The sequence below is a fragment of the Podospora pseudopauciseta genome, chromosome 1 (assembly GCF_035222475.1).
Source record: "Podospora pseudopauciseta strain CBS 411.78 chromosome 1, whole genome shotgun sequence".
Lineage (NCBI taxonomy): Eukaryota > Fungi > Ascomycota > Sordariomycetes > Sordariales > Podosporaceae > Podospora > Podospora pseudopauciseta.
In genome coordinates this window covers 4,250,259-4,271,962 of record NC_085892.1, presented here as the reverse complement: position 1 = coordinate 4,271,962, position 21,704 = coordinate 4,250,259, and the positions used below count along the sequence as shown (strand labels likewise).

Below are 21,704 nucleotides of genomic sequence, written 5' to 3'. Positions count from 1 at the left end.
GGGTTACAACATCCGCCCCGCCCCCCTCCTCAGAGAAAATCAATCTATTTCATCTTGGCGAATTGTTACACTTCTAAGGCACTTGACGCAGATCATTGAATTCCCACCCCAAAAATCTCCATCCACACTATCAACTCGGCTACCTTTACCGAGCAGATCATACATATGCTTATTTGACCCCCTCCCACTTCCCCGCGGCCCGGGCCGCAAGCAGCAAAAACGAAATTCAACACAATATATTGAAGTTAGTAAGAGTGAAATCTGGAAAAGGCAGAATGCCACCACATGTTGACAGTATGGGAAACGGAAATCATGTTCAAATATCAGCGGCCGCGGCCAAACTGTTGTTTCTTTGTTCTTCTTCAACCATTGCGCCTCAGGCGGATTTCTCTGCCAGTGATCCATGTTGTATATATCAGGTACATAACAGGTTTCTCCTCCCGCCTTCTTTCCTGTGTCCCATTTTCTGTCCATTTCGTTTACGACGGACTTTATACAAAATATGCTTCCACATCTTTTTTTATCTCTCGCATCCCTCTTTCATCACAGCCATATCCTCCACCATGTCTGCTGTGTGTATGCTCCCCCGAAATACTACCAGCACCACCGCTGCCGCTGAGATGATGCCTATACTAGAGCATTGAATCCATCCGACGCCAGGTAACGCAGGGTGAGAGCCAAGGGATGGACAACCCCTTTCTCTCATGCCAAGCAGGGGTATCCAAAGCCAATACCAATTCCGTTGACCAAACCTCCCCCCACCCTCCCAAAAAGAAAAAAAAGACATAAGAAGCCAGAAAAAGACACATATCCGTATATCATTACATTAAGTGAGTCCACTTTTCCGTGTGTGTGTGTGTGTGTGTGAGAGAGAGAGAGAGAGAGTGTGTGTGTGTGTGTGTTGTCAAGTAATTGTTGCTGATAAGTCGTTTGAAGAACCAAAGCCATATCCCACGTTTATAGGGGCTGCGCGACTCCAACCGTCCCGACTCCGAAAACAAAGACAAAAGAAACTCGGTCAAGACGATTTGTTGCATGCATGAAACAAAACAAAAAATGATAATGGTACAACGGCCCGCTTCGATTTCGAGGGGCCAGAAATCAGAACACTGACGGTTTATGACTTGTCCGCACTGAAGTCCTGGGGGGTGATATTTTGAGCAAACTGGAATTGCTTCGATCGTGGCATGTTGGTGGGCGAAGATCGTGCTGATGGCTCAGTTGCATAAGAGTCGGGGAAGTGATATTCGGTTTGGGCGAGCGAAGGGCCAAAAAAACCGTTGTATGTTGGGCCCATGGACTGTGGCGGAAATGAGGGTGTCACAGGCTGGCTGGCCACATAACCAGGCATCTGAGGCGCCATCGAGAACTCAAGCTCGGATCCCCCGTGGCTGCAGAGGCTTGGCGTGGGAAGGGGTTCGTCCTGTGGGGCGAAATTCCAGGCGTGGTCCATGGAGCCTGTGAAGTATGCGTCTTGCATACCCATTTGTAGACCCGGAGTCCCTGGTGGTGTCTTCATGGTGGTCTCGGATTTATACATGGAAAACCCGCCCACGGCACCAAGGGACCCATACGTAAAGCCAGCCTCTTCATCTGAAGAACTGATACCAACTGTTCCTTCACGCGCGCTCTGATTGTGTCCCCCAGGGCTCAACGGTGACATGGCGCTGTTCAAAGAAGCCATTGCGGGAGATTGGCCGTCCTGGAGACTCTGAAGAAGCGCCTCCTTGTTGCGCTCCATCGCAAACGGGGACCTCGGTCCACCTGGTCCCATGAACGTCTTTTGTACGCGCCCACCTAGGCCTCCCGTAGCGGAAGAGATGCGTCTCATCGGGCTTGCCGTTTCTGATCTTCGAGGAGCTTCAATGCCCGCCTTCGGCCCAGCGCCACCTCTCAAGGAGGATGGTCCGAGAGGCGCTGGACGTCGCAATTTCCTGCGGCCAGCGATATCAGCTGGGGGTGGTGGGGATTTGAAGCGCAAGTCTGACACTGTCAAAGGCGACTCGGGCAAGGAAGTCGGCGACAGAGCTTCACATTTCACCAAATTTTCCTCGGATACTCGGCGTTGGAGAAGCTCGGTTTCGGCGCTGACCAAGTTTTCGGGTATCATTTCAGACGGGAAGCGTGGGATGAGAGGTGACGCAAAATAGTCTCGGTCAGGGAACGAGCCGAAGTGACTTGTTTCCCCTGTATCGATATGATCCTGGCTTTGGACTCTGTGCAGCTCATGGCCCGACAAGCCATCCAAAAGCTCCGGGTTCGCCTGCCTGAAGCTGAAAGGCGTCGGCTGCTGAAAGTTGATCTCCTGTTGGGGCGTGGTGAACGCGCTCATGGCTGTTGACGGCTGGTCAAGGTCCGATGTGTCTTGTGAGCGGTGAACGGGCGATTTGACGTGTTCATACTTGACGTGAACGTAATCACTCCCTGGGCTTACTGGAGTGTCACCTCCAGGCGTTACTGTGGATGAAGCGCCCGCTGACTCGATGAGAGGCTGTGGTCCTGAAGCGCCATCATCGCTATCAGTGCCATCATCGCTCCCCCCAAACTTGGCAGTTGATAACCCAAGAGGTTGGTGCTTGTTGCTCAGGCCGTAGAACTCGGTCACGGTACCCTGCTCTTGGTCACCGGATTCCTTGACCTCCGAAGCCTCCTTTTCTCTTGCCTGTTGCGCCTCGAATTCGGCTGTCTTTCTCATCTGCTTCTCTTTTGCCCGGCGGTTTTGGAACCAATTCTGCAAAAGCACGTTAGCATATGACACTTCCTACGCATTGCGGTAGACCAACGTTGATCCTGGGAACCTCCACTCCCATTTGCTCAGCGAGCTCGCGCTTGGTGCTGCTGTTTGGCTTGGGGTTCTTGTTGAATTCGCGCTCCAACAATTCCACCTCGTCCTTTGCCAGTCTTGGCTTGGGCTCTGTCTGTTTGGACATGTGCATGCCTCCCTGTCCCATCATCACTGCTCTTTGCTGGTGTTGTTGGTAGTAGGCCACCATATGCTGACTCCAATACGGATACTGGTGGTCCTGGGGCTGTGTTTGTTGCTGGATGCCATGATAGCCCTGCATCTGAACGGCGTATCGGCGGTAAGGGTCCATGTAGTCCATGTCCATGATGTCCAACTGGGTCGACCGGTCCGGTAGAAGGTGTCGTCGTCGTCGTCGACGTCGTCCGGAGTGCGTCGTGAGTGAGGAAGATTGATCCTGTCTCGAGAAGACCCAGAAGACGAGGCAGCGTCTTTGCGGGCTCAGAGATGGTGGACACAAAAGAGTGACTTGGGTGAGGCGGACTCTTGAGTGATATGGACGGGGGAAATGTCAAAGAACGTGTGGGCCCGATCAGGACACTAAGGTACCAGGGGTCAGGAGCGCGTGGATGGGGTGGGCACCCGGCCAGGAGGTCTTAACCAGTTTAAGACTGAGCGATGAACTGAACGGGGGTGGGAGGGGGGTGGGCGAGGCGAGACCCGGAGCGGAACGGCAAGACACAGCTCGTGTACAGGGCTCTCCCCGTCTCACTTTTTCGCGGCTTCTTTCTGTTCCCTGCTGAGGACTTGCTGCAGAACAGTCTCATCAGTCACAACAGGACAAGACAGGGCAAGGCGAGAGGGAACGAAGGGGGGGAGGGGGGAGTGGAGAAGGGGCGTTGTTACTTGTCCCGAACCTGTGCTCTGCTGCGTGCCGTGCATCACCCAGGCTCTCGCCGTGCAAGAACCCATCGAGACTCGACACTGCTCCAGGACGTGTCGCGGGTCATGAAGCGGCAGGAGGGTGGTGTGGTTCGGCATGCAGGCGGCGGGTGCTGGGGCCACAGGCTGGGCTTGGAAGGGGATGGTGGTGAGGTGGTGTGTGGGCGAACGAGGAGCGACATCCTCAACAAGGGTAGGACCAGGGAGACAGCCAGGGACCCAGGGTGAGTTCTCTCCACGAGGTACCACTGGGTACGAAGGACGAACGTGGGCGCTCTGATAGGCACCTCGGGCAAGCTGTGGACCTTTTGGTGAGCAGCACCAAGACCTTGGGGTGTGCTGGGGCGACCGGCTCCCCGGGGCATTTTCACACAAGCCAGGGCCACTTGCAGCGAGCAAGGAAGAGGAGGGCAGCGCGCTGTCAGTACAGACTGCAGGCGGGTGGGCAGGCGGCGTGGGACTGCAGAGGCAGAGGCAGAGGCTGGGAGTAGGAGCTTGAGCGTGAGCGGACGCCGGGCACTGGGAGCGGTTGGAACCTTTGGGTACCCCTTGGGACGAGAAATCCCACCCTGGCCTGGTCCCGAGCTCCCCGCCTGGACATTCTTGGCGTCCCTTACACATCCTTGCATCCTGAACACCAGCTCGCACAGAGCCACAGCGTCCCTGGATCAAGACCCAAGTGGCAGCGTCGGTGCCACCCTGCAGGCTACCTATGTATGTAGACCCCGGCGACTTTTGGTTGCTCTGTGATCGGGAGATTTTGCGAGTTGGGCATCCGTCCGTACTGAAGGCATCTGGACTCCTGAGCCACAAGACCCTGCAGCTCGGAGGGAAAACTCTGAGGTGATGAGCCTGAGCAATAGGAAAAGCCGTTGGCGGAGCCGGAGCCTCGTGGAAGGGATGCCGGGCGGGTCGAGCGCGAGCTAGAGCCCCTGGGGAGCGGAGCTGTTGCTGTGGGATGGGTGCACTGTGTGGGGTTAAAGATACGGTGCCGAAGCCGAGAACTTCTGAGAGGCGGAGGAAGGATGGAGGAGTGGAATCGTGTGGGAGAGAGAAAGAAAAGCCAACCGCCCGAAGCCGGGAGGCACCGTGCCTCGGGAGCCAGAGAGACCAGGAGACCAGGAGACCAGACCAGTGTTGGGGACAAGGGAGAGACATCGAAGACATTCGCGTGACCAGTCGAGAGCTCATCACTCAACGCAGGCGTGGCAGGGAACACCAATCGGGGTGCGATGGCTGCGGCTGGCTGCGATCTGTCTGATCAGTTCGATGCCATCTCAAAAGGGGGTCGACGGGTTTGTACCACCATGGCTTCCACAGCATAAGATTGCTGAACGAGAAAGAAAGCAAAAGGCAGCGCAACACCCAGTGGAATTTGCACAGGCCATATCGGATATGGTCTCTGCGCTGCCACCAAAGTGTGGGGTTATGCCACCGTCAGCCATTGCCTCCACCATGCTCATCAGCGAGTCAGCGACATCTCGTTGTGATGAATCCGATGATAACTCGCTGCTGTTATTGTTGTTGTCCTGTCCATCTCATCTGTTGAACTTGAACCTCGAAAGAGAGCGTCACTTGATTTCCGAGACGACTCGGAGTTGCACATCTTCCATCAGAGCACAAAGCACAAGAACGGCGTGGCAGAATCTCTGTTGGCTGTAACTTGCATCTCATCCAATTTCCTGGGAGGCGACACGCCGTGAACAGAATGCCAACCCGTAATTCGGTGCCGAAGGGTCGTCCTATGCCGGCGCCTCAGCCTCAAGTCCAGCCGCCGCCGGTTGCTGCCGGATCGACACCAAAACTAGTGTAGGCGAAGAAGCCCTTTGGCCCTTCTCTCACGATATCTGTTAGGGAGGTCCTGAAATCGGCGAGGCGGGTCCTTCAACGTGTTGCTCCACGGTTTCTGACTGGATGACCAGAGACATGTCCTGCGTCTTGACGACAGTGTCTGTGTAACCGAGCATCTCACTGCGTCTTTGTACGAGTCTGTTGGTGTTATTGAAGAAGTTGAGGTTGAGTGCCAACTCCACACCAAGCATTTTTCCCAGCTCCCACCCCATTGGGATTACTCTAGAAGCCGTTGAGTGAATAGCTTCGCACCAGTGTTTCGTGAGGGAGAAACAGCGGTGGAGTTGACAGTTGCGGCAAAGCAAACAAGCCTCGCGCTGCAGCTGTCTGATGCAATCGGCATCCTTGCAAGGTCAGGAACAATTATCGCGGGGTTGTCGAGAAGTTCCTGCTCTCTTCCTAGCACTCCCCGCTGAGGTGGCCGCCAGATGGCAGCGGATGCCAGTCCACACCGGCCGCTTTCGCTTACCGCCTCTTCTGATTCGCCTGATGCACCGACGACCGCCAAACCTTGCCGTTTCCCGCCCTGCTGCAGGAAGAGATATCCAGAAGTCGCCTGATGACAGACTCCAACTCGAACGAACTCCACCGACAACAGCAGCACTGGAGTAGCAACTGGAGCAGCACTCGAACAGGCAACACGGTGACATCCAACACTTCTCGATACCACCCTGCGATGGTGAAGAGGGATAAAGAAAAAAAAAATACCGTACGACTTTGACAACCCCCAACCCTCCCAACCATGGGATTATCTCCTCCAGGCACGCGCCTCGTAGATTACCCCGCTCAAGGATGATGTGCATCCTGCTCTGCAGATGAGGTGACGAGGTGAAAGCTCACCTCACCGAAGAGGCACAGATACCGCCCGTCGGCGCTGCCATGACGGTAACAAGTTGGACGGGTGCGGCAGCTTAGGTGGTTCCCGGGCGTCACTTGCAGCTGATGATTTCCCATCCACCAGATTTCCACAACCTGACGGAGATTTGTTGGACAAGAAGTCGAAGACACAGCGCCGCACCGTAACACCGCATTTTCCAGCACTACGCTACAGTCGAATACAGGAGACGTGCTGTTACAGTGCATGCACATTTCTATTTATGGCGCCCGTTCTGTCGCACTCTAGAGTGGGGGTGACACTCTGCAAAAAGACCGTTTGGTTGGAAAACCACCATGCCGAAATCTTCAGACATCCCGTTCGATCAGAATGCTGTCCCGTTTTCTTCCTGCTTCTCCTCCAAGCATTCGGCACTTTTCAGCACTCCGAAGCAGGAAGATGCTGCGGTTGGAGAGCAGATGCATACTCGGTTGGCGCAACAAAGCAGACCGGAGACCAGAGGCTGGTTCGGGTGCATCCCGCTCTGCATCTTGTGGCTTGAGGATGGCCTTCTCTTTGGCCGATGGGTCTCAGCAAGTGATTACGAAATTGCGGGCGCTCAAGCCCAAGCTCCCCCATCCCGGATTTTCTTAAGATGTGCGATATAGGACAAAAACCACAGTCACATCGGCCGTCTCTGAGAAGTTACCTAGGTGGGTCCGTATCACCAGCCATACGTCACAACCCACGCAGCTCATGGGCATCAGAACGACTGCTCAGACGAAGAAAAGAAACAGCAATGAACCTACGGCAAGCGATCGAATCAGCTCCACAGCACAGTTTCGATGTCATCAGGCGAGCCAAGGTCAGTCGGTGTCTCAACAGATCATTTCGACCTGTCAAACTCAAAGGTCTGATTGGGAACTTTTCTTGTACATTTCAGCGTACGTATCTCCCCAGCGTTATCCGTATCTTGCTGACACACAGAATCACAGCTTTGTAACGACAAGCAGATGAGTACCATTGCGTCGAACTCCCACGCCAGCCTTGCTCATTGGTTCGCGTACGGGTCAATGCGTGGGGTCTGTGTGCTACGGTGCTGTACAGCCTTCATAACATAACACCCATCCTATGCCATCCATGGTTGACTACCATGAAGTCGGCAACGAATGTTCGATGATAGTAGTGAGCACCGGCAGTTCGTAGAGGAAGCCAAAGCTAATGCAAGCAGCGGCCAAGATGACGGTCCAACAGTGGTGGTAAGCAGTGTCCAACACTCTCGGGTTTGAAAATGACCGAGACCGGCAAGCTTAACAACGGTCTAACATTTTTGTCCGCAGCGCCGGGCGGCCAAGAGTGGACCTTCCTTCACCTTATCGAAGCTTTTGATCCAGCTCCAGAGCCGCGGCGGGGCGGGGGAGCTGGAGAGATGGGGAGGACACGACTGAATCCGAGTGTAACGCTGTCATGGATGACGGGGCTGCTCAAGCAGGAAACCAGCTCGTAACCCGCCGCGCGCGCTGCCAGCAGTCACAACCAGTCCTTCGCGGTAGACAACCACAGTGAGGGACTGAAGGCGAATCGCTTCCACCAGCGGTCTCAATGGACAGCCAAACGCTGAACCACGGCGAACCTTTTGTGCTCATCCAACATCGGTACCTGAACCAGAGGTTCACCGCCCACGGTCAGAAAGAACAGTGTTTGACGCCCTGATGGAGCACGTCCCAGGGGCCAGGAGATTAGGATTATTTGCTGGCCCGGGCGGCCACGTGTGTGTCTGGAGGGGAGCCTTGTCCAAAGCCCCCTGTTGGACAACATGACCAAAAGGTACAAGCAGGTACATGGTGAAAATCCCTGCATCTTCCAACGGGCACAATGTTTATCGGCAAGCCCACACCGTTCTGCCTGGTGCGAGGACGAGGACACGAGAATCCAACCTCTTCATCTGGGCGGTGGGTTGTTCATCATCACCATCATCATCATCATTTTTTTCATCATCTCCATGACGACAGGCAAGTTGGGATATTTGAACGACTGACTGACAAGCCTTCTGACGGGGACGCTGACAGGCGATCAGAGGTTAATCAGATCGGTCGTCGATCGTCTTGTTCGGCAACGGGAGCTCCCTGGATCCCGTCGAGGGCAGCAGACGAATCAATGATGGGAGGCTGCAAATGCAACGTGGGGGAAGTAATTTAAGATTCATTTACGGCCCTCACAGACTTTACAGATTCTAATTCTGTGGATTTTGAGCCGCATCTATGGCATGGGCTAATAAATTGACTGCAGATACTCAACATAATGCGTGATGGTCGATCCTGTCTCTTGTTCCTGCAGGAAACGAAGTCTCAGGTCGGAAACCACCCAAATGCTTCTTCTTTTTCCTGCAGGGGAAAAAGGGGGCAGCACAGCACTCGTCGTCGGACGTTTTCCCTTGCCAGTTTGTCCAGGGAAAACGCCACGCATCAGCCCTCGTCCGTCCATCCGTCCATCGGAGTTTCTTGTGTGTTGTTGGAAACTTGTTGTTCGCCATTCCAGTCTTATATGCTGTGTTAGCTCAACGGCCCGAGGCTGTGTTGATCTGTTTTTTTTCTTTGGATACCAAGATTGATTTGAGACGTCTTCTTCGTACGAATGCCTGACGGGTTATGCAGGAACGATAACTCTATCGTTACGCAAATCGCCGACCAATTTGAAGAGGATGTGCAAGATGTTTACACAACAGTGAGATTTCAGAGTCGGCCTAATTTTTGATATGTCAGGACGGGGCTCACAACTTTTTGCCCTCCCCGCCGTCATGCAAGCGGCCGCAACAAATTCCGCACTCTTTTGCTCTTTTATACCCTTTCGTCACCTGGATTACACATCTGTAAGTGTGTTCTCTATCAGTCAGACTCACTCTTCTTGTACCCGAGATCCCGATTTCGTTAACCGCCCCCTCCCTCTTCTTCTCGATCCCCGGGTAAGAGCTGAGATAGGTATCCCTCCCAACGTGAACGCGTGAATGAAAGGTATCAATCGGTTATCGCCGCAGCCGCCGCCACGGGACAGAAGGGTGCTTTCTCAAATTTCCCCCTGGCAGACTGCAGAAAGGAAGGATTGATGAGCATCCCGCACACATTTGACGCGCGCGCCTTCTCGCACGGTTGTGATGGACCCCCCCCCCTGTCATGACACCCACACACACCTTTTGCTTTCCCCAAGATTTCTAACCATGAGGTCAGCGCGTTGTGTGTGCTGGTGCCATTTTGCGAATGCAAAGACGGTGGGGGGTGGGTTGGCCGCCGTTCATTGCCGCCTGACTGCGTGACTGTGTATGTGTTATGTGTGTACCTGCTTGCTGCTCTTTTCTTCTTTCTTATTTCCCAAAAAATTCTATTCCATGAGGGCGGCAAGGGGAGGGAGGGAGGGAGGTGTTATTTCCACCTTTTTTCTGCATTATATGCGGCCTCCGTTGACGGGGAAGGGAAAGGGATATCATCATGTTCAACATTCCTCTGGATGGTGAAGGGATGTTTACACACCACTTGCCAGTTACTAGGAACTACACTAGGATAGGTAAAAATGATGAAAATGGGATGGGCTGGTTGTGTGTATACTAGCCCAAAGGGCACAAGGGAGGTAGGATTGTTGTGTTTCCCCCGCATCTTTTTCCTCTTCCCCTCCTCGCGTGGTGTGTTCTGCAGTAGTAGACTGGAAGAAGAGGGTGATGATCAGCGCGAGGCGAACCGGCACCTGACCGGGGACGCCGCAAGACATCCCGGGGGCAGGCTTCGGTTAGGGTTTGGGCCGAGAAGTAGGAAGGAGGGGGGGGGGTTGGCCTCGACTGGGCTGGAGTGAACTCGGCTTTTATTGCAGCGCAGCAGTGCATTTGATGTGTGTTTTAGTGCCACGAGGAGGAACTTTTTAGTTTTGAACCCGGTGGCCTACATGTGCCGATCGGCTTCTAGACTTCTTATGTGACGTTGTTTGTCGTCAGTTTTTTTCCTCTTCTGGGGGCGGAGGGGGGTTTAGGGAGGTAACCTCGCACTGTTGTTTTCTTGAGCTGCTGTTGTTGTCTTCCCGCTTCCGAGGGGTGGCGAAAGGATACATTCATGGGTTAGAGGAGGAGGAGAGCGGGATAATCTAGTGTATGTACATGGATGGGTGGGAAAGGATGCCGTGGGTAATGCTAAAGTTAGCTCATGGCGGGTGGGGAGCTGGAGGAAGACACAGACCGAGACACTCGGGGACGGGGTGGGAGGTTTGGGAAGAAAAAAAGGAATCAGGTGGGTGGATGATGAGTTAGCCGAGACATCGATCTCGTTCTCGGTGAGTAACGGTGAGGAACTTTAGGATGGCAAAAAGGACATTGGGAGGTTTTGGTGGTGGTCTTTTTCTGGGGGAAAGCATGGCGGCGAGGTAGATAGGTATTATGTCGATCTTAGATCGTCGGCGAAATGTGTCAAAAGAGCTTGCCGCCGTCATTACTGCTGCTCATGTCTCGAGTTGGATTTGCTTTTGTTGATCTCGATGATGTTGACGTCGAGTTCCATGTGACAGCCATCATCAACGTCACCGTTGACGCAAACGTACGTTACTGAGACTGCGTCATGCTTTTCTGCTGGTGATTCAGGGTACAGATCATTCGTTTGTCTAATCTCATGGCAAGGCCCTGAGTCCATGTCAGCTGTGAGGGTCTATGCGTTGTTCTGTGGAATGTAAGAACTGAAATGTGAGAGTAGATGTGTACGGTGATGAGACATGCCTACCAAGCGGCGCATCTTTGATTGTTGGTCCGTTATCTTTACCGAGTTCTAGCTGCCGGGGTTTGTCGGCTATCAGGTATACCTGTCGGCATTTAGTGAATATGTAAGGTATGGTTTAAACAACAGTGAACTGACCTCTGTTTACATCTCTCCCTAGCCCCTGTAATATCTACTATGGATGACTTGGTGACCTACGTCAAAGTACCCAGGGCTTCCATATGATGAAAGTTGAAAGAACCAACAGGTTATCCAAAACGCAAAGCTGCACTTTGGTCCTACTTATTGTCAAAGACCTCAACCTGACGCCTCATAGGGATACCGTTGAAATACTTCTTAAACATCCGCCTGAGACCAGTTTCCGATCTCAAGGTTCATTGCTCATATCTCCACTAGGTAAATGTAGATTTTCTTGAGTTTTCTGCTCTTTCATTCACCGCGACGAAATATGCATCTCACATACCACGTAGGATCTTTAACACTTCACATACTTCCCTAATCCAACACGCACCAAATAATTGCAGGCATTTGCTGGTAAAACCCATGAAAATGCCGATATTCCATCTATTAACAGCCATACCATGTCCCATAGCCCCCAACAGTGATCCTGTAGCATCTATCCTCCTTCCAGTCCATCACCCAAACGCCCCTTTCCCAACTCTCACCCCTAATTCCTCACCAACAACCCCCCAATCTCCAGCACAACCCTCCCATCCTCCTCCCTCCTCACAATCCTAACCTGCGTCAGATCCTTCACCACCCAATCCGGCCCAGCAGACAAAACCTCCTCCACACTGTGAGAAGTCACCAACCCAACAACCCTGCACCCAGCCGCCTTCCCAGCCTTGATCCCAGCAGGAGCATCCTCAAACACCAAAACCTCCTTCCCCTCACCCGCCGACTCACCCAGCTTCTCCCTCCCCAAACGATAGCAGGCCGGATCTGGCTTGCCGTTTTGCACAGACTCCGCCGTGACGAGGTGTTCCGGGACAGGCAGGTGAAGGACCTTGAGCCACCCGCTTACGAGGGGAAGGGAGCCAGACGTGACGATTGTCCAGGGGGCAAAGAGGGCGATGAGGGAATCGAGGAGGGAGCGGGCGCCGGGGATCTCGACGGCGTCGGAGCCGTAGAGTTTGGGGAGGAGGGCTTCCCTGGATTGAACGTATTCCCAGGTGGCCTTTTCCGGGGCGAGGATCTTGAGCATGTCTATTGTTCGGCGGCCGTGGGAGGTTTGGAGGATGATTTCGGGGCTTACGCCGATGTCGTTGCCGATGCTGGAGGGGTAGTGGTTAGTTTCTGGGTTTGATATGAACAAGATGGGGTGAGGGCTCTTACCCTTCCCAGTGCTTCTCTACGGCGGCGGTGGAATCAATGATTGTGCCGTCCATGTCGAAGAGGAAACTGTCAATGGAGACGGTTTCGGGGCCGGCTGTGAAGCTGTAGCCGGTGGTGTCTATGCTTCCCATTGTGACGTTTGGTTACAATACCTGAGGTTGGTGGTAAGACTGTGTGGATGAGTCTCTCAAGGTGAGAATATGTGATGAGTCTTTAGGAAACAGAATGATGTAACTTGATCAGGTTAGAGTCAGAATGCAAGAGGAAAAGAAGGGAGACAAGATAGCATTTCAAGAGTTGGCATGGGAACCAAAACAAATCAAAATCCACCACGGCGTCGTCGGATCGGGTCGGCAACCAGTGTCGGAGTATCCCAATCAGGAAACATCAGATTCCACTTTTTTTCTCTTCGGCGGTGAGATTGGCCGTTGTTGGAGCCCAATGCTCTGGGAAGTGGCTAAATGGACATCTCCGCTTTCTTTTCTGGTTACCGGGTGACCCATCGGAAGCAGAGACAGCGTTCTTAATTTGAGAGACGAATCACAAGATTTGAAAGATATCTTGTGAGAATGAAGCTGCCTATATAGGTCTGTCATATGTGTGTACTATATAAGTGATCAATGTACTACCCATGTTGAGGGACTATGTGGTATTCAACAGGGACCCTCCAAAGCCTCGAGAATCTTTGAATCATTGACAGTGAATGAAGACTGAAACAAAAGATTTTGAGATGTTCATCCGAAGAATCGACAAGATGTCAACTCCACAATGCCATTGACGCAGTGAGGTGAGGGGCGGTGGGTGCGATAACTCCGATAAGCACCACAATTCTGTCTTATCGTAGGCGGTGAGGGGCGGCAGGATCAGCGCTCCACCATAATTTTTTGAACTTTTACAATCGCCCTGCTTTGCGACCCATCTCCAGGGCAAGTAAGCAGACGATCGAAGCCATTTTGATCATAAAATTAAATCAGTTAAAATGGCAGGATCAATAACCAAACCGAAGAGTATGCGCTCTCCTCTCTATCTCCTCGATCTATTGCCAATTGATCTTTTCTAACCCGCCCAAACCCTACAGAGCCGAAATCCAAGCGCACTCCCGTTCGCTTGAGGCACAAGATTCAGAAGGCCTCGGCCGCGAAGCAGCGCAAGGCGAAGAAGGAAGCCAAGAAGAACCCACAATGGAAGAGCAAGCTCAAGAAGGACCCCGGCATCCCCAACCTGTTCCCTTACAAGGAGAAGCTGTTGAACCAGATCGAGGAGGACCGCATCAGGAAAGCCGAGGAGCAGAAGCGCAGAAAAGAGATGCTCAAGGCTGCCAAGGCCGCTGGATCTGAGGAGAGCAAGGATGAGAATCGCATGGACGACGACGGAGAGTTTGAGGGACTCGAGGAGGATTCCATGATGGTCGATGAGGACGATGACGACAGCGAGGGGGACGACTCCAACCCTCTTGCGGCTCTCATTCGCAGCGCCCGGAAAGCGGCCGAGCAGTATGACAAGGAGCTGGAGAGCGGTGACGACGACGAGATGGACGACGATGAGGATGATTCTTCCAACGATGAGGAGTCTGGCGCGATCGAGGTTCCAGGCGGTGCTTCGTCCCGCAAGGCCTTCGACAAGGTCTTCAAGCAAGTTGTTGACCAAGCCGACGTTGTTCTCTACGTTCTCGACGCCCGCGACCCCGAAGGCACCCGCTCGCGTGATGTTGAGAAGGCCGTGATGGCTGCTGCTAGCGGCGGCAAGCGTCTCATCTTCATTCTCAACAAGGTCGACCTGATCCCCCCACCAGTTCTCCGCGCTTGGCTCGCCCATCTCCGTCGCTTCTTCCCTACCCTCCCTCTCCGCGCCTCCAACCCTGCGCCCAATGCGCACGTCTTCAATCACCGCGATATCACCGTTCAGAGCACCTCCTCTGCCCTCTTCAAGGCGCTCAAGTCTTATGCCGCCTCACGCAACCTCAAGCGCGCCATCTCGGTTGGTGTCATCGGCTACCCCAATGTCGGAAAGTCCAGCGTCATCAACGCTCTCCTCTCCCGCCTCGGTGGCCGCAACAACCGCGCCCCTTGCCCCGCCGGTGCCGAAGCCGGTGTCACGACCTCTATCCGCGCCGTCAAGATCGACCAGAAGCTCACCCTCCTCGATTCCCCCGGTATCGTCTTCCCCTCTACCGGCTCCATCTCCAGCTTCACCCCCAAGAACCCAACCGAAGCGCACGCCCACCTCGTCCTCCTCAACGCCGTCCCACCAAAGCAAATCGACGACCCGGTTCCGGCCGTCACCCTCCTCCTCAAGCGCCTCTCTGCCCAGCCAGAGCTTCTCGAGAAGATGATTCAGCTCTACGACCTTCCCCCTCTTCTCATCAACTCCGAGAGCGGAGACTCGACAACCGACTTCCTTGTCCAGGTCGCGAGGAAGAGAGGACGTCTCGGGAGGGGCGGTGTTCCCAACATCCAGGCTGCTGCCATGACGGTGGTGACAGACTGGAGAGACGGCAGAATCCAGGGCTGGTCGGCTGTCCCACCAGCGGTTCAGACCGGCGCCCCGGCTGCTTCGGCGAAGGGGCCGGCCAAGATTGCCAACGAGGAGGTGGGTGCCGATCAGAAGAAGATTGTCACCGAGTGGGCGCAGGAGTTCAACTTGGAGGGCTTGTGGGCCAGCATGGAGGCTGGTGCAGAGGAGGGGGGTAATGAGGTTGAGATGGAGTAGATACCTTGTTTTTCTTTTCTTTATCTTTCGGTTCAGTTGGCATTTATTTTGCAGGGCGGTTCATTCAGCTTTCTTGTTTCGTTAAGTGGCACAAAGGCGTTTTGGCGTCGAGAGAGAGAGAGAGGAGAAGAGAGAAACAAAAACTGGGGGGTTTAAATGAATGAAAGATGGTATATTATGTACTTTTGTGGCCTTTGGTGTCGTTTTCTTGTTTAGCATGATGGAAAATACGATATCCGAATCTCTCAAAAAACTACGAAAACGCAGGAGAATTGGTCCAGAGAAGAAAACAACCATACATGTACCCTGGTTTACTCTTTTACTACTTCCCTACAATAACCTTCCTTTTCCCCCACCATCTAATAGGTCTTGACCAACTCCATCCTCACTCCCCTCTTCCCCGTCGTCTCATCCTTCTGATCCGTCACCCTCACCCTCACCTTCTGGAACAGCTCCACCCTCACCTCCCTACTCCCACTGACCCGCAGCACATAATTCTCCGTGTCAAACTCGGCCTGCGGCTCCGTCTCAGCCAGATCCCTCAGCCTTATCAAACTCTCAATCCCAAACCTCGGCACCAAAACCACAAACCCGTTGCTAAAAATCTTCATGACGAACCCGTCCTCCTCCGTCGCCTTGCCGCGGAGCGCCTGGCCGACATAGTAAGCAATGCTCGCCCTCCCCGCCAGCTGCGCGTTCCGGTGCCTGACATTGATATTCTTGCACACAGCCTCGAGCTTGCCCCTGCTGCGCGTGCTGGGGTGGATGGCCTCGTATTCGATCGCCGCGGCGAGCTGACGGTGGGCCATCAGATCGGCGTACCGGCGGATGGGCGAGGTGAAGTGCGTGTAGATTTCGGACGCGAGACCGTAGTGGCGGAACTCGGGGTAGGCCTGCGTGCCGGAGCAAAAGTACTCGGCCGACATCATGCAGCGGGTGGCCATGATGCGCACCAAGGTGTTGAAGAAGGGCTCCTTTTCGTCGACGCAGCGGTCGAGACTGTCGGCCAGGGCGCGGGAGGATTCGACGCTGAGGTCGAGGCCGCGCTTGACCTTGAGCTGGTTGGCAAGTTCATCAAAGTTGGTCTTGGGGGGCGCGCCGTGGCGGCGGAGGATGGCGGTTTGGGGGAAGGCTTCGTATATCCTTCTGGCGACCGAGGTGTTGGCGAGAAGCATGAACTCTTCGACGAGGGACATGGTGTCGAGATGGACCTTGGTCTTGACGTCGATGGGGTCTGAGGTCTCGGACTCCATTTGCACCTTGACCTCTGGGGAGGAGAGGGACAAGGCACCGGCATCGAGACGCTTCTGCTTGAGCTTCTTCGAGAGAACCAAGAGAGTTCTGATGCTGGTGGTGAGCTCGTCCTGTTGAGAGCTGTCGTCCACCCTCAACTGTGCTTGTTCGTAGCTGAAGGCTTCACGTGACTTGATGACAGACTTGGCGAAGCGGGAGTCCACGATGTCGGCATCAGAGGTCATCTCCCAAATGACCGAGAACGCATAGCGCTCGACGTAGGGCTTGAGAGAGCAGAGGTCGGTACCGAGAAGCATCGGAAGCATGTCGATACGCTTGTCGACCAAGTAGACTGTGGTGCCACGAATGCTGGCCTCGGCGTCCATGGCGTTGCCGGGCTTGACGAAATGTGAAACATCGGCGATGTGGACTCCAACCTCAAAGTTGCCATTAGGTAGAGGCCGCGAATGAAGAGCGTCGTCGATATCTTGGCACCCGATGGGGTCAATACTGCAAATCAAGAGATCTCTGAGATCCTGGCGGTCTTTCCAGCCTGGATCCTCGAGACTCTGTGGCACCCGCCAGTCGTGACCTTCCTTGGGCAGACAGTCGAGGACGGTCTTGGGGAAAGGCCGGTACTGAACGTCGTACTCCAGGAGCAGGGCTTCTGTCTCGGCAGCCTTCGTCTCCAGTTCACCGAGAGAGCGCACAAAGTGGCCGGAGGGGTGGCGAGAGCTGCGGTCCCAAGCATCGATCGTGACCAAGATGCGCTTTCCGAGAAGTTCGGAGACCTGTCTGGTGCGGAGGCGGATCTTGGGGATCTTCTTGTCCATAGGGATAACGAAAACATTGTCTTGTTTCCTTCCTTGTTGCGCCGACTGGCTGACGGAGGACTGATCGATATGTCCGACATATTGACGCCAATTCCGCTTGATCACACCGACAACCTTTGCAGTCGGCTGAGCATGTCCCTCCGTCGTCTTTCTGTGTGTTCTCTTGACCTCCTCCTGCAGTGCCTTGCGTTCCCCTTCCGAAACAAAGTCATCAGACTCTTCGGCATCTGGGTTCTCGTTCTTCGTGATGGCATCCTCCTCGATGACTTGCGTAGATGGCTCCTTCCACTGATCCTTAGGCAGTACCTCCACCACAACCAAGTCACCATCAACAGCACGGTTGATGTTCTCCCGCCCCAGAATAAGCAACGCCTTGGGGAAAGCCGGTACCCTAATGGACCCCTCCAAATAATTGTACGGCGACACATTGAAGATGCCCTGATGAAGCAAATTGCTTTTCACCCCCGTCATCATCTTCGACATGCTGAAGTACTCGGGATACAAGTTATCCCCCGGCCTCTTCTCCTTGATCTGATCCCGATCCTGCGTCTCAGGGATCATATCCAGCAACTTCTCCCCATCCTTCAACTGCCTGACATAATCCGCCAACGAACAAGCGTGAATCCCCTCCTGCTTGGCCTTCTTCAGATTATCCCGGTCGTTGCTCAGCATGACAATAGAAGGGGCATCCTTCCCCTTGATACGGGCCAGATGCTCGCCATACCACGCCACCGCCCTCCTCACCGCACGATCGTTTCGGTCATTGACCGTCTCGCCCTCCAAACGGGGCACATGAGTCTCGAGTCGAAACTCGTTGAAAAAGACATAAAACCTCTTGTCCTCGCTCTTGGTCAGGCTGATGAGCCGGTTGTACAGCGGGAGCGACCTGTTCCTCAGCTCCTCGAGCACAATCTGCAGGACAATCACGTCGTAAAAAGCAGACTCCTGCTCGAAAAGGTCCATGGCTGTGAGAAAGGCATTGGTGTCTGGTACCAGGTAGTGCCCCTGGGGGAAGACCTTTGTCCCCGCCGGTGAGTCTGAGAGGACAAATGGGATCGCTAAGATGACGATGGTTAGCGATGAGATGAGCCTGTGAAACAGAGGGTATGAGAAACGCTCACGCTTGCCCAAGGCATCTTTCGGAATGAGCATCTGATGCTGGCACTCCTGACACAGCTTGGAAGAACATGGGATGTCCCGACGGAGGTAGACCTCGCGGACGATTTTTTGGACCTTGCCGCTCTTGGTGGATCTCACATAGATCTTATTCGAGATGTTGGCCGCGAGAGGGTCCGACTCGACCGACCGTTTTAGACTCGCCATTTCTTAAATTTGTTTTCTCTGTTGTGCCGACTGTGGGTTTTCAAGATAAATTCGTTTCTTCCTGTCTCCTGGTTTGAAGGGGTCGCCTTGAAAATTCGTTGATGGCTGCTGTGGTTTGGTGAATTTTTGATGGAGAGGTTGCGATTACCAATGTTGAATTCCTTGGTGTCGCTTCTCCGACCAATCAGTGCAGCTTTAGCGCTTATAGCTCTTATCGATAGCGCTTCACAAGCGCCTGCCGCGGGGTAATGCGGGCAGCCGACGACGACGACATCCTGAGTGGGACATAACTATTGGTTGTCTTTTGAAGGCTTGTTATGATACATAGTGTTTATCTCTCAGATGTCCCATAGGACCTGCTCAGGCTCATCTCGTGTCGCGATGAGAATATCTACACCTACCTCCCAAAACGCACCCACAGCTTCATCCTCTTCAAAAGTGCGAGGGGGTTCAGGTCCCCTGCCCAGACTTAGGTCCGAATTCTCGTCTCACGCACTCTGTTGACACCCATGTTTGTTGGTGGCATATTAGATTACCTGGCCGATATCTGTTGCACTGCAGGTCTAAGTGTCCGTCTACAGCACTCTGGCACCGGGTACACAGCACTCAATATCACAGCTTACTGTCCATACTGTGTAATCCAACAAATCTCCCAGCCATGCTGGAAGCAACATCAGCAAAGAACTTTCACCACCAAAAGGCCGCGTCGGTACCCGGAGATGCATCACAAATTACAGCAGCCACGGGCGTCAAGCTCTCTCTTGATGACACCGGTCTAGACAGAAAGCACTCTAAGTAAAATACTCCCAAGCTGCATCATATGATCTGCACCAATTCAACCGGCGCATTTTGCCAGATTGCAACCCCTTGGTTCGCTTGTGCTGCAGTTTGAATCTTGGATCTATCTAGCGACGGGCAGGAGTGACAAGAGAGAGGCATGCTTCGGTCGGACCCAAGAAGGGGTCATCAAGGCCCTTGTCTTGTCCGGCCGCTCGTTGGGCCGTCGTCAGATTGCAACAGCCGAACACTTGATCAACTTGATCCCCCATTCCCCGCCTTCCAAAAATAGCAAGCAGACACAACGACATGTTAAGATAAGTTGCCGAAACAAACTTCCAGAGCTTCGACCTTGCCCCGCCTTTGGCAACAGTCTCTGGAAGAGGTCGTCAAGCAGCGAAATCCACCCGCGAGGTAGAACCCCCTCTCAATGTTGAAGAACTCAAGACACAATCGCCGCATTGGTTTCTCCGTGGCGAGAGGCCGTGTGTGTCGAAAACGCAATGCGTAAGCGAGAGACACAGGCCGCGGCATCACAATCCCAAAAGAGGATATCTCGCGTCTCTTGAAGTTTCCCCTGGCCTCATCCACAGATCCCAGCTGCAGCAAAGTGGGCGGCGGCCGGATAGGTGCGCGCCCATCTGTGCCTCGGGTGTATACATAAGCCGAGTCGGATGGAAAAGCGAGACGAGGGTCAAGAGGGGTAGCTAGCCGGGCGGTTTCCTCTATCGATATCTTGCATGCTCGGCACCGTTTGGATTCGACTGAGATGACGATACGTTGTGGGAAATTCCTTGAACGAAGCATCTTGGTAACTTTGAACGCTCCCTCATGCTCTCGAGGGAAATCTGTTTCTGTAGATGGTGACATGGGCTGGACTGGTCATTGGATACCTCCATGCCTGCTGAAGCATGCTGCTTTAGCGCCCGTCGATGCCAATCCCGTCCTCGTTTCCTGGAAGCAGCGGGCCTTGGTTCTGGGCTCGAGCAGCATCTGGAGTGGGTATACTCGGAATGGGTCCGGGAGTACGCGAGTTGGAGTGATAGATCCGTGGATCTGGCAAAGAACACAGGAGCTGTGACAGCAGTTTTGCTTCGGTACATGGAAAGAAGCGTTCCGGCCTATGAAGACCTGTATCTCTCGTTGATCCCAGGTGGGTCTCTCTCTGATGCCGTTCGAGATAGTGGTGTCTACCAGCGGATGACTTACATGGAACCCGCGAGTGCAGCTGGGGGAGGTGTGTGTAGGTGCTCTGGAGGGTGCGTGACCCTTGAAAAGGTGTGTGTGCCAGTCAGGGTAGGCCGAGAAGGATTCTGCGCGTTTAGAAAGCCACAAGAACCGAACGCCCGCGCCCAGCGCTGCAAGGAAAAATGAAGGTCATGCTTGAGAGGGGAAGAGAGTGTTCGCTAATGGCGCACTCGCTGGGGCAGATCGTGAACAGCATCGCTTGAGTGGCCCATGGGAAGGGCCTTCGGGAGGAGGTTGCAATGGCCAAGAGGGGACACGGCCTGGGGACAAGGAGGCTCCCGCCGGCCATGGTGCTAAGGATGGTGAGGGTGTGTACACTGTGTGTCGCCAGGTGCGTCTTCTTCTCTGCCCCCCCGGATCGTGCCCGTCCCTCCAAATAGTTCAGGCTGCATATCTGCCGCTGTGGAGGTGCTTCGAAACTTGCACAGCATTAGAAATGCGAACGCCGCTCCTCCTCGTCGTGGCCGGCCTAGGCTGGATCCTATTATGTAAAACCAACAGCAAAGAGGGAAAGTAAAATGATATTTCCAGTGCAGCGCCTCACGGACGGCAGAAAATCTTCAAATCCAAGGCCAGGGAGGGGAGTGGTGATGGCAGTCGGGCGGGGGGTCGGGAAAACCCCAAGTTTGTTCGCGGCGCACAATTCAACAGAGATCAACTCACGGTTTCCATGATTTGCAGCCAAGTGGTCCGTGTGCCGCCAGCTCCTTGGCACGATTGCGTCGCAGCCGGCCAATCAGAGAAGGAGACAGAGCTGCCAAGGCTATCAGCAGCTGGTGCAATCGCTTCCATCCTTGTAGCATCCACTTTAATCCCGGTCACGTCGCTCGGCCCTCTCTTCCCCACTCACCCCTCCTCTCCACAGCCCGACAAGGATGCCAGGGTCAAGCCTCTCGAGACGACCCCTCCATTTCCAATCTGCCGTCCTTCGAGGACACCACCTTTCCCTCGATCGTCCTGTGTCTATCCCCAGACTGCTGGGCGCTGCAGAACTACTCCAGAAGAACTGAATAATTCTACTCTTAACTGTGTGTCAGAAGCATGCGTCACATGGCGTGGCGTTTCACTGCCTGCGATTTCAGATTTCGATATAGTAATAGTGGGGGCTTGTCCAGATCAGACAGTCAGAGACCTAACCCGAAAGGAACACA

General features: G+C 54.0%; 4 protein-coding genes across 4 annotated transcripts; 1 reads left to right on the top strand and 3 right to left on the bottom strand.

Moving 5' to 3' along the window:
- Nucleotides 1–248: 248 nt before the first annotated feature.
- QC763_112070 (uncharacterized protein) lies at nt 249–6,329 on the bottom strand. Its single transcript, XM_062907796.1, has 2 exons — nt 2,784–6,329; nt 249–2,731 (listed from the first exon to the last, which is right to left on the bottom strand). Exons 1-2 carry the CDS (start codon nt 3,108–3,110, stop codon nt 1,118–1,120), a joined length of 1,941 nt encoding a protein of 646 aa, XP_062770772.1. The 5' UTR covers nt 3,111–6,329; the 3' UTR covers nt 249–1,117.
- A 5,108-nt stretch (nt 6,330–11,437) lies between these two features.
- GPP1 (DL-glycerol-3-phosphatase) lies at nt 11,438–13,139 on the bottom strand. The gene is made up of 2 exons (XM_062907795.1): nt 12,431–13,139; nt 11,438–12,369 (listed from the first exon to the last, which is right to left on the bottom strand). The coding sequence occupies exons 1-2, from the start codon at nt 12,559–12,561 to the stop codon at nt 11,763–11,765; spliced, it is 738 nt and encodes a 245-aa protein (XP_062770771.1). The 5' UTR covers nt 12,562–13,139; the 3' UTR covers nt 11,438–11,762.
- Nucleotides 13,140–13,322: 183 nt separating this feature from the next.
- NUG1 (nuclear GTP-binding protein nug1) lies at nt 13,323–15,495 on the top strand. Its single transcript, XM_062907794.1, has 2 exons — nt 13,323–13,437; nt 13,509–15,495. Exons 1-2 carry the CDS (start codon nt 13,410–13,412, stop codon nt 15,137–15,139), a joined length of 1,659 nt encoding a protein of 552 aa, XP_062770770.1. The 5' UTR covers nt 13,323–13,409; the 3' UTR covers nt 15,140–15,495.
- Nucleotides 15,285–21,704, bottom strand: DIS3 (exosome catalytic subunit dis3). Its single transcript, XM_062907793.1, has 2 exons — nt 18,327–21,704; nt 15,285–18,263 (listed from the first exon to the last, which is right to left on the bottom strand). Exons 1-2 carry the CDS (start codon nt 18,526–18,528, stop codon nt 15,499–15,501), a joined length of 2,967 nt encoding a protein of 988 aa, XP_062770769.1. The 5' UTR covers nt 18,529–21,704; the 3' UTR covers nt 15,285–15,498.

Bases quoted from the DNA above. Each gene is read 5' to 3' on its own strand.
- DIS3 (XM_062907793.1), bottom strand. From the start codon at position 18,528: ATGGCGAGTCTAAAACGGTCGGTCGAGTCGGACCCTCTCGCGGCCAAC. The intron at 18,264-18,326 runs GTGAGCGTTTCT...TCGTCATCTTAG, and splicing joins GAAAGATGCCTTGGGCAAGC to CGATCCCATTTGTCCTCTCA.
- QC763_112070 (XM_062907796.1), bottom strand. From the start codon at position 3,110: ATGGACATGGACTACATGGACCCTTACCGCCGATACGCCGTTCAGATG. The intron at 2,732-2,783 runs GTTGGTCTACCG...GTGCTTTTGCAG, and splicing joins TGGAGGTTCCCAGGATCAAC to AATTGGTTCCAAAACCGCCG.
- NUG1 (XM_062907794.1), top strand. From the start codon at position 13,410: ATGGCAGGATCAATAACCAAACCGAAGA. The intron at 13,438-13,508 runs GTATGCGCTCTC...CAAACCCTACAG, and splicing joins ATCAATAACCAAACCGAAGA to AGCCGAAATCCAAGCGCACT.
- GPP1 (XM_062907795.1), bottom strand. From the start codon at position 12,561: ATGGGAAGCATAGACACCACCGGCTACAGCTTCACAGCCGGCCCCGAA. The intron at 12,370-12,430 runs GTAAGAGCCCTC...CTACCCCTCCAG, and splicing joins GTAGAGAAGCACTGGGAAGG to CATCGGCAACGACATCGGCG.